Source organism: Sinocyclocheilus anshuiensis, unplaced genomic scaffold (genome assembly GCF_001515605.1).
Source record: "Sinocyclocheilus anshuiensis isolate Anshui unplaced genomic scaffold, SAMN03320099.WGS_v1.1 scaffold1810, whole genome shotgun sequence".
NCBI classification, from domain to species: Eukaryota; Metazoa; Chordata; class Actinopteri; order Cypriniformes; family Cyprinidae; genus Sinocyclocheilus; species Sinocyclocheilus anshuiensis.
Window position 1 is genome coordinate 381,180 of NW_015547669.1, and position 12,109 is coordinate 393,288.

At 34.6% G+C, this 12,109-nt stretch overlaps 1 protein-coding gene across 3 annotated transcripts in view; it reads right to left on the minus strand.

Moving 5' to 3' along the window:
• Positions 1 to 713: 713 nt before the first annotated feature.
• The window catches only part of dok7a (docking protein 7a), a 25,384-nt gene continuing 13,988 nt past the window's right edge, over positions 714 to 12,109 (minus strand). The window contains exons 7-14 of one of the 3 annotated variants that reach the window (XM_016505129.1): positions 10,012 to 10,086; positions 8,043 to 8,692; positions 6,315 to 6,348; positions 4,742 to 5,140; positions 4,076 to 4,155; positions 2,861 to 2,924; positions 2,649 to 2,771; positions 714 to 1,386 (exon numbers count right to left, since the gene is read on the minus strand). In XM_016505129.1, the coding sequence (XP_016360615.1) occupies positions 1,211 to 1,386; positions 2,649 to 2,771; positions 2,861 to 2,924; positions 4,076 to 4,155; positions 4,742 to 5,140; positions 6,315 to 6,348; positions 8,043 to 8,692; positions 10,012 to 10,086 (1,601 nt within the window). In that variant the 3' untranslated portion in view covers positions 714 to 1,210. Of the gene's footprint in view, positions 1,387 to 2,648; positions 2,772 to 2,860; positions 2,925 to 4,075; positions 4,156 to 4,741; positions 5,168 to 6,314; positions 6,349 to 8,042; positions 8,693 to 10,011; positions 10,087 to 12,109 lie in introns of all 3 variants that reach the window. The other 2 variants (XM_016505128.1, XM_016505130.1) reach the window with 2 other exon arrangements.

The window sequence follows — 12,109 nt, forward strand, 5'->3', positions numbered from 1 at the left end:
CACTTCACGGCAAGTAAAGCCTCGCCGTGGCGCGATCCATAATTTCCAAAAGCTCATCATACGCAGGGCAGGAGGACTGGGAAGGCTCAGCCTCAGCTTCTTTGCCCTCCTCAGCTATTTCCTGCTTTTGCTGGGCTGATCCCAGCAGAGCAATGGCCCCTGAGTCAGACAATGTTAATGAAATATCATCATCCTCCAGCGGCTCACTCTCGTGCAGTCGACGATCGCAAAAGGGAAACCCCCCTTCAAACTCATCGGCCAGCAATAACACACATATCACGATTACAAATAATAAAGACTTCATGGTTTTTACTTTGTTCTCCGAGAACTAGCAGTCCATAATTCTGTCAAAAATTAAATTTCCAAAAGTTTGTCAGAAAACGAAAACAAACACTTTTTTCTTTTTTTTTTTTAGTGGAGACAGGAATACAGCACTTCATCAGATTGTATGAAGATGAAAATTATGGCCAACTACACACAAATGAAGTTTTCCACCAAGACAAAATTTGAGGGTTTAATGTAAGAAATAGATCACTGCTGTACTATTATACTGTGATGTAAAATAGAAAATGCTGAAATAAATAATAATAATAACTAACAGTACTCAACAATATTTTTTTTTATTTTATAGCACACTAGTAATAACAACAGATTATTATTAGCATTATTATGTTGATTATTATATCTACATATAATATCTATATCTAGCAGCATGGTTATCATATCACAGTTTAAACTGCAATCGCAATATTCGGCAAAGTGACTGCAATAGAAAACAAACAAACAAAGCAACACATCGTGTTCACTTCCTTCAGTGCTGAAAGAGAATATGAGAACATACAGGCCTGTAATGTACAAAATACAAAATCAGCAGTTTAATGTAAAAATGACACTTGAATGTAGGTTAATAAAAAGACTGTGCAGCCTATTTCATACAAATGCAACCAGAAAGCAATACAACGAATATTCTGTATTTTAAAACGCAATAAATAAAAAATGCATTTCTGGTTCTGTGCATTGCACACATTTATCTAACATGAGAACACAGATATCTATTCACGTAGCAGTGGCTCACTGTAGACCGAATGTGTGTTTAACAGGGTCGTCTAATCGTGACAGACTACATAGTGAATCCCACATGAGGAAACACGACTACTACACTATACTAGACACTAGTGTTTTACTGTCTGGACTGATGCAGGTGTTTTGGTCAGTTTGTCCAGAGGAGAGTCGATCTCTCTTCATCGTGAGGAAGACCTCGTCGTCTCCTCTGCTGCTCCAGTCTCTGCAGGCCTTCCTCTCGCCCCAGTGCATGCTGGGAACCCGCTCTGTGAGCCTCCTCCATCGCTGTGATGTCTATCTGAGCGTATTTACTGGAGCTTTTGCCTGCAGACAGCAAACACAAGCGGCAGGGAGCGTTCGTGAGAACAAGCGTCAGGGAGAAAGTCTTGCCTGAGAGACGATTCAATTGGATTAAACTGATCAAAAGTGACAGTAAATACGTTTATAATGTGACGGAAGATTTTTTACTTGGAATAAATGCTGTTCTTTTGAACTTTCTGTTCATCTGTGAATCCTGAAAAATAAAATGTGTCACGGAATAACATTTCTGAAGATCATGTGACACTGAAGACTGGAGTAATGATGCTGAAAATACAGCTTTGATCACAGACATAAATTACACTTTAACAGATATTCACATAGAAAAGAGTTATTTAAATTGTAATAATATTTCACAATTTTACTGTTTTTACTGTATTTTTAATCAAATAAATGCAGCCTCGGCAAGCAGAAGAGACTTTTTTCAAAAATACTAAAAAATCTTACCAACCTCTTTTGTTAATATGAATTATCTAGTTACCACTGTGCATAAAAAGCATACAAATAATTTGAGATTAAGTACTGTGGTACTTTAGTTACAGTGGTAACTAAATAATATGAACAAATACATAAATATTTTAAATAATAATAAAATAAATAATGGCGAACAAAATAGACACACTAAATAGTGAAAACTGGCATGTCCAGATGTTTGTAACTGCATCAAATTGAGTTGCATATTTAATATTCTAAATATATATGCTTCAAAGTGGATGTAAAAAGTATTACATATTTATGCTTTAAAAGAGTGAAAGCTATTTTTGTCTGATGGATTGCATCTTGCATGTGACTTTGATTGACTTGTGTGTGCTTTCTCATTTAGCTGAACTTAAACTGAATAACCAATCATAGCTACTGTATGTATGATGCTGATCTATTTTAATATGTGACCCTGCAGCACAAAACCAGTCATAAGGGTTAATTTCTCGACATTGAGATTTATACATAACCTGAAAGCTGAATAAATAATCTTTCCATTGATGTATGGTTTGTTAGGATAGGATATTTGGCTGAGATACAACTATTAAAATCTGGAATCTGAGGGTGCAAAAAAATCGAAATATTGAGAAAATCATCTTTAAAGTTGTCCAAATGAGTTCTTTACTTAATATCCTAATGATTTTTGGCATAAAAGAAAAATGGATAATTTTGACACATACAATGTATTGTTGGTTATTGTTACAAATATACCCCAGCGACTCAAGACTGCTTTTGTGCTCCAGGGTCACATATATGATTATTATTATCATTAGTGGATTGTTGTGCACCTCTGACGGCGGCGCTGGACTCCTGCAGCTCCAGTTCCATGTAATGCAGCAGTTTTTTGGACGTGGGGCTGGTGGGGATATTCACGTATGTCACCGCATCTCCTCTGAGTCTGTCTGTCAGCGTTGAACCGGTCACACAAACACACACACACACACAACACGTGTCACACAGCTCAGAGAAATCACACAAACACACACAGATGTGAGATCACCTTCAGTCAGAGGAGGAGAAATCTTCTGCGAAGCCGTCAGGAGCTGGTACCTGCTGCGCTCCTCCTGACACAGAGACGGAGACGGTTATCCATGGAAAAACACACCTTAATTAGTGCGATTCCTGCTTAAAAACCCACATGTCCTCACCGGTGTAACGTGAGACCTGTCTGAACAGGTTCAGCAGGGTTTCACTGTAAGTGCTCTGGATTTCGAGACAAGCCTTTATGCGTTACAGATGCAGTTTTCACACGACTGACTCTCAATAGCGCATACTGTGTGTGGCCTTCAGCTGTATTTAGCTCCTCTATCTTGAAACCCTGCATGTGTTATTAAATGAGGGGAAAACATCCCAATTTTTTCATTGCATGCAAAAAGAAATTAAGAATGAGGTCATTTAATATAATATTTAATTATTTTTTTAATTTTTTCTAATGATGTCAGAGCAAATTAATCCTAAATAAGCTTTAAAAAAATTTTAAGCTGATTATATTTTGTGTGCAAATAACCACTAGGTAGAGCTGTTACTGCACTGTTTAGATAACTGCCCCAATGGCAATTACCCAAAGCTTTCGTAAATACAGATTCTGATCATTTAGGGCAGTGATAATGACAACATACGCCAAGTTTCATTTCAGTATGTTAAAGTTTTTTTATACATACATACGTTATATATAATTTTGAATTCGATTTTATTTTTATTCTTTTAGTTTTCATTTCAATTTGTTGAAACTGTCTCAAGAATCCAGCTGCTGTGTTGTCCAATTTTTTCATTGCATGCAAAAAGAAGAATGAGGTCATTTAATATAATATTTAATTATTTTTTTAATGCTAATAACTAATGATGTCAGAGCAAATTAATCCTAAATAAGCTTTAAAAAAATTTTAAGCTGATTATATTTTGTGTGCAAATAACCACTAGGTAGAGCTGTTACTGCACTGTTTAGATAACTGCCCCAATGGCAATTACCCAAAGCTTTCGTAAATACAGATTCTGATCATTTAGGGCAGTGATAATGACAACATACGCCAAGTTTCATTTCAGTATGTTAAAGTTTTTTTATACATACATACGTTATATATCATTTTGAATTCGATTTTATTTTTATTCTTTTAGTTTTCATTTCAATTTGTTGAACCTGTCTCAAGAATCCAGCTGCTGTGTTGTAGTGCTGTATTGTTTGCACACTTCTATCCTCTGTAATTCACACAGTCACCTCTGGGCTCCTGTCTGATGATCGGCTGTCCATGATTTCATAAGTTCTTCCTTTCTCTGCCCATATTCTCTCTCTGTTATCTGCACAAAGACAGAAACAAACACACGTTATCTGCACTGCATAACACTTATCAATTGAAAACGTATATTCTCCTATACCAGCTTACTAATCGTTTCTTCTGTGTAGTATATTTAATGTCTGATTTGCATGAAAAATGTGTCCCTGGAGCACAAAAGCAGTCTTAAGTCGCTGGGGTATATTTGTAGCAATAGCCAACAATACATCAATGGAACGCTTATTTATTCAGCTTTCGTATGATGTATTGATCTCAATTTCAAAAAATTGACCCTTATGACTGGTTTTGTGGTCCAGGGTCACAAATGACAAACTGTAGGTTTTGGTCAGAAAAAAGTGTCTAAAAACACAGTTTTGCAAAAAAAAAAATAAAAAAACACTTGGACGTAACCGTGCACCAAACTCGCTTTCAAGTCCTTGAGGATCTTCATCCATGCAAACCTTCTCAGAAACGGGACACAACAACACAGACGGGTTTGCAGGCAGAAGAAGAAAGGTAATATTAATTCGACTAGACAGAGACTCCTGGAGTGAGGAGGAGAAGACTGGAAGGGTCCCCAGAGGAGAGCTGGGTTAGAGACGCTCTCTTACCTTCTGCAGGTATGCGCTGCAGAGAGACTGTGGAGGAGCAGGAGGACTCTGAGATGTTCCTCCTCAGTTCCTGGACAAACGCGTCTCTGGATGGAGGAGTGGGTCTGAGGATCCGGCAGCTGTCCTCTCCTCTCCTGCACTGGACGCAGTTCTCGTACAGGACGGTGTGTCTGGATGCTGCCATCGCCTCGTAGACGCTGCTTCTCGCAGCAGGACTGTAGTGTGACAGGAGACAGTCGTAGATCTCCGATCGCTTCTCCTCATTGGTCTGCGAGCGTTCAGACGAGGGCCTCCGTGGATCGTGATTGGTCGAAGATGAGTGTCTGATCTCCACTGGCTCCTGATTGGCGGGTAGTTCGGTGACATCAGCAGTGGGCGTGGCTGAATGTTCACCTGGCACTTTAAGAGCGTGTCTGTACTTATTAGCTATATTAAAATGTGCAGTAAATTAGCTAATACATATGAGAGGTATATAGAAAATATTAAGAGTATATTTAAAAGTCCTTGCAGATAGTATAATATTAATGAATTAAAAGGCCACTTAAGTGACTTAAAGAGAGACACTTTAATGACCGTTTCTGAACACACTTAAGTAGACTTTTTAAAAAGTGACCTTTGAAATAATGTCAAATTAAGTTTTATTTTAAATCATTATGTTTTAATAATCTTTGTCATGTTTTAAAGAAGTACACTTATTTTGATGTGTTGACTAACATACTAAAGCACATGTAAAGTACTTAATTTTAATTTTAACTGTATTGTGTTATTTAATATTACATTTAAAGTTAATAGATTTTAAAGGGGTCATCGGATGCCCATTTATATATAATTAATGAAATAAAAGGCCACTTAAGTGACTTAAAGAGAGACACTTTCATGACCGTTTCTGAACACACTTAAGTACACTTTTAAAATGTTAAATCAAAAGATTTACTTTTAAGTACATTTTAAATCATCATGTTTTCATAATATTTTGTCACGTTTTAAAGAAGTACACGTATGTTGATGTGTTGAATAACATACTAAAGCACATGTATAGTACTTAATTTTCATTTTAACTGTACTGTGTTACTTGATTTACATTTATATTGCAATATTGGAAAATTTGCGAGTGTTTAATGCGAAAATTGCGAGTGTTTAATCGCAAACTGTTTTTAATACATGACAATAGAAGTGACATTAAGGTATATTTTAGTTGATCATAAATGCTTGTCAGCAGTACTTTAACCATATTTCAAAGAAGCAATTATGAAATTACATATAAAGATGTACTGAACTTAAGTGGGTCAAAAAAGCAAGCTGAAGTTCAGATAATTGCATTAAATATAAATTGAAACTGTAACTAATTTTAATTTAATTGCCATTAACATGCAATTAAGTGTTCAAAAAAAACATTGCATTCAGTTCACACATAAGTATATTATTTCTGTCATAAGTGCGCTTTTTATAAAGTATGCTAAAGTGCATGTCTTTTCCAGATAAGGACTCATGAAATGAACTTCTGAGCAGTGCATTATGGGTCATGCAGACTGAGGGAGGCTGTAAAGAGATATATTGGCTGTGTGAATCTCACCTGGCGCAGCGGGCAGTGAATGATGAAAAGAGCCCTGTTTAACAAACACACAGAGCACATCGATTAACAGCTACAGAACACCATCATCAATGCCACTAAACACAACACTGCTCTGGATGCAGCACATCAGGAGGTTCATGATCGTAGCTCAGTGTTTCCTCACAGCTCCAACAAAGAAATGCAAATGTGATTTTTTTTTGGAACAACTATAACTGCCATTTAAAAATCAATAATAATAAAAAAAAAGTAATAAAACAACTCCAGGTTCGCTCTGCTTGTTTGTAGGGCTATGCAATTTGGCCAACACTTTTCTGATGATAAATTAAATAATTTGTTCATTTTGATTATGTCATATTCATGGAATATAATTTTTTCAATGAAAATAACATGAAAGTTCACAGTAATATGCAGAACGATGAAAACGAGTATAATGCCTAATAAGAACCGTCCGTGGCAACATCTCCAAAGACACTTGGAGAAATCGACATGCAAAGCTACAGTACTGTGAAAAGATTTAGATTAAAACATATATCAAAAAACTTCTATTAGCTAATTCACTCTGAAACACACAGCACACTTATATAGATTATTATTATAAACTGCAGCCTTCATGACACGACTAATGCATTAAGCCATGTCGCAATAATGATTATTGTGATCATTGTTGTGGAAAAAATAAATAGAAAGTAGAAAGTAGTTATTTTAACATTATGGTTTTTATTACTTATTTATTAAAATTTGTAGCAATTTTGTTTGTTTTTTTGTCTTTTTTATTGTTGTTGTTTTTTTAAACATGTCTATACAGTTTTTATTATTTCAGTTTGTTATTTTAGTACATCAAGATAAACTTAATGAAAATTGTATATATAAATAGATTAAATTTTTTATTTTAGTTAATGTTTTAACCATTTTTAATGAATTTATTTAATTGAAAGATTTTATTCTAATATATCATGCAGCCCTAATCCATTTATTATTGTGTAAGAAGTAAAGAGAAAGCATATATTAAATTAGTTTTTTTATTCTGTTTTCATTTTAATTTTGTTTTAGTAATTTTGTTAGTTTTTTATACAATGTATTAGTTTTTTTTATTTATCTAGTTTTAGTGTTTTAGTTATTTTAGTACATCAAAGTAAATGAAATTAAAGTGAGAAATGTTGCCTTTGCAATTACCTGAAATTAGGTACATTTAATTATTTTATTTAAATTAATGTTTTTAATGAATAATAATTTGATTAACAATTTTATTGAATTTAACAATTTTATTTAAAGTAATGAAAATTTTTCAGTTAACCATAATTAACTATAATAACCCTGAGTAGTGTATATATATATTTTTCTTTACATTAACATTTTTTACATTACAGTTTTTACATTAAATGTTCTCTTTTATTCTAGCACTCTCTATTCTAATTCTATTTGATCTATTTGTTTTCTCTTTTTAAGACCCTTTAAGACTTGCACTCTATTTGCTTTCTAACTGCTTGTTTTCTATTAAAAAAAGACCTCTAACAATAGCTTTTTCTATTCTATCTGTCTGTTTTCTTTTGATCTATTATATAATTAACAAAAAACCCTTGCTATGTGTACTGTGTTAGGCTAACTGAGACTTGTCATAGCATTTGCTTATCATTGCTCTTTTGTTGATTACGATTGCTTCCATTGTCCTCATATGTAAGTCACTTTGGATAAAAGTGCCTGCTAAATGACTAAATGTAATGTAAATACCTTGAGTCCTCCGCAGACGAGGCAGGAGGTGAAGAGTGATTTCATCCCGGCAGGAGGAAGTGAACAGCAGCTTTTACTACAGGATAATCCCTGAGACTCCTCCCCTTTTATTAGGCCCTCCCTTGTATGTGACTCCTCCCCTTTATCAAGCTCTGAATCTGATTGGCTGGGAGATTCGGCGCAGGGCTCGTCTTGAGATGTGCTGCTGTGTCTGCTGAGCTCCAGCAGGCTGCGGGGAGAGTCGTACAGGAACCGCAGGGACGAGGGAACCTGGTATTCGTGGACGGGACAGGATGAGCAGGAGCACAGGTGTTTCTCTGGCAGGTTAAACAGCACGCCGTATTCCTCTCCCGGACCGGCAGCATCCAGACTCCCGCTGTAGGACGAGAAGCTGCCGGTCGCGATGCCGCTGTCGGACGAGTTCTGTCGGCCGGACTCTTTCAGCTTCCGTGAGCGAACGGGATTGGCCGGGACCTGGAGTTTCTCCTCCACCTGAGACGTTTCGGCAGAGTCGGGCAGAACCAGATCGCTCCACGGAGCAGGGCGACCGCTAATGCTGCAGTCTGACTGGCTCGTGTCTGAAGTGTCAGAGGAACCGGAAATGCTGCGGTCGTCGCCCGCAAGCGAAGAGCCGAAGCGCGAGCTGGAAGCTTCCAGGACAGAAGAGAAAAAAGCAATATTATTCATTCTGATTACATATTTAATGCACATAATGGAAACTGAGAAATAACTGCAATAAATTATCCTTTTTTTAACTTTTTAAATGAATACATTATTGATTTGTATCACACATATTAATATTTCCATAGACCCTTGTTAAAAAAAGTGCCTGAATGTGCACTTGTAGTGTACTTCCAATTGAATTTATTATTTTTTTTTTTTAACTGAACTTGCAGATAATAAATAAAAAATAAAATATTAAATATATATGGCATGTATGTATGAAATAAGAGTTCACTTAAGTGTCTTAACGAGTGACTGTCATGACTGTTTCTTAACACACTTAAGTACACTTTTAAAAAGTGTAAATAATGTCAAATTAAACATTTTACTTTGAAGTCCATTAGAAATCATGTTTTAACACTTAAGTGGCCTCTTATTTTTAAGTGTCATAAAGAGAGACACGTTGATGACTGTTTCTTAACACACTTAAGTACACTTTTAAAAAGTGTAAATAATGTAAAATTAAACATTTTACTTTGAAGTGCATTTGAAATCACGTTTTAACACTTAAGTGGACTCTTATTTTTTAAGTGTCTTAAATAGAGACACTTTCATGACTGTTTCTTAACACATTTAAGTACACTTTTCAAAAGTGTAAATAATGTCAAATTAAACATTTTACTTTGAAGTACATTTTAAATCATGTTTTAACACTTAAGCGGCCTCTTATTTTTTAAGTGACTTAATGAGAGACACTTTCATAACCTAACACACTTAAGTGTAAATGTCACATTTTAAATCATTGTTTTAATAATCTTTTGTCATGTTTTAAAGAAGTACACTGTTTTGATGTGTTTACTAACATACTAAAGCGCATGTAAAGTACTTGATTATCATTTTAACTGCAGTGTGTTATTCGATATTATGTTTAAAGTTACTATAATTTAAATGCAATAAATTGCAACTTAACTATTAAATATATGTAATTACAAATGTATTTAATTACATGAAATGGAAATTTCACATTAAAGTATGTTTTAGTTTATCATAAATGCTTGTCAGTACATTTCAGCAGTACTTTAACCATATTTGAAAAACAACAGAATGAATTATGAAATCACATATAAAGATGCAATTAAGTCATACTTAAGTGAGTCAAAAACACTCAGCAAAAAGTTCAGCTAATCACATTTAATATCAATTGAAACTATAGTACATTTTCATTCAATTGCATTTAACATGCAATATTACATACACCAACCAGACGGATGTATTAGTGGTGGGACAGAGACGGGTGAGCAGTTACCTGTGCTGTGAGACAGCAGACTGAGCCTCCGCTCCAGCTCCTCCACCTCATGCTTAAGTCTGTCCTGAGCTGAAGCTGCACTGATGCTGGGCTCTAAGACACAGACAGAGAAAATCAAAACCAACTGTGAGACACACAAACCAGAATATGACATGGAAACAAACAAAATGGGAATGCTAGCATTTGATCTGCAGCTGTGCAATTATCAAAAATATGGTCAAATGCCATGTTTTAGTAACCCGTGCCTGCTAACATTTGCTAAACATGAAGAAACTTTTACTTTTAGGCAAATAAAATGCCATGTGATCTGTTCATATGTCACAGACCCACATCTTGGTGCAGTCAGGCTTCAACATTCCTACGCTGCTCATGTGAAACAGTGTTGCTGTTGTTTTAGTATTACTTACAGTATATATTATTACACTGTTCATTAATAATTTGAATTAGCTTTTATTTTCATATTTTGATTATTCAATTTTAATTTTAGTTTTTTGTTACAAAGTGACCAAAATTTGTTTTTCAACCACTGAAAATAGATTTTATTCAACAGTCTGAATATGGGGCCTCATTGAGGTCCCCATATCTCTGGGACTGAACGATACAGGGCCTTGATAATAAAGATTCAAAAGAAAAGTTAATTAAGAACTAGAATCTAAAATTATATTGCGATATCTTTAATACTGCTTGAGTTATAGGCACACAAACTTTGGAAAAAGAATACTTACGGCACTCAGACAGGTATGTTCAATGCAGTTGTATTGACGGAAGGAAATGAGATATATCTCTAGTTTCAACATTATTTGTTCTTCAGACATTCCTCTTTAAAAGAAAATAATTATCATATTTTTGCAAAGTGACCCACATTTGGTTTTTGACCACTGAAAATGTGTACAATTTATCGATATTGAAATTCCATTATCTCTGGAACTGAACCATATAGGGCCTTAACAATGAAGATGCCAAAAGAGAAGTTTGTTAAGACCCAATATCTAAAAGGGCATTACGATATCTTTAATACTTTCTGAGTCGCAGGCCTGCAAACTTTGGAGAAAAAACTTGAAAAGTGCTCTTTCCCCATTTTTGAATGGTCACCATTGGCACATAATGCAATAAAGATTGCTAAATTCTACAGCTTTTGCTAATAGACCTACCATTCTCTATGTAAGAGTAACATTATGATGCTGCCATCTTTCTTAAGCCAATTTTACCCCCCTGTAATTTGGCTCTGAATCTCAGGTGAAAATTGCCATTTTGACCCCCCTCTACAAAATAGTGTTTTACTCAGTAAATATTCATCCACGACATTTAATATTTTGGCTTTCATCACTATACATGTCTATCTTTCTTAAGAATATATTAGCAAAATCAAAAATGTTGGGGACCTCTGGTTGAGTTGACACGGAATGACCCACACACACACACACACACACACACACACACACACACACACACATATATATATATATACACACACATTAAAACTGGAAATGTGCATATACATTTCAGTTGGTTGTTAAGGCAACATTTAAAATGTTTGTTTACATGTTTTTTTTTTAGTTATCCCTCTTATATTTATATTTTATATCTTATATTTATATTATGTTTCAGCCTTATTTCAATGTGGACATCTTCACACAGGAGGTGCACAGAAATCATCAAGACAGATATGACTACTGCATGATGCATCACTGGCACACGTAACTGACCTGTCACAAATGTATTTATCAGAGCTAATTAATTATGCTGAAGACAATACATATGAGGACATACATGAGATTGTAAGGAGAAATTGATTGGGATTTCAGATTCAGAACCTGTAATCATACTATATTGTAGCTGGACTAAAAAGACACCACATTCCATTTACTGTTTTCAGCTCTCTCTCTGTTTTCATTTTTATTTTTTAATAAACTTCTGAAACACTGCCATTTCCTTCTGCTCAAATTACAAAATCTCATGGTTGTGTTGTTTTATTAATATTAAAATAATTCTAAAATAAATATTGTATAATAATATTTGTCATTTATTATAATAATACTATTATATTATTTTATATTACTCTTTATTGAATCACTTTTATTTAATTAAAAAACAAATA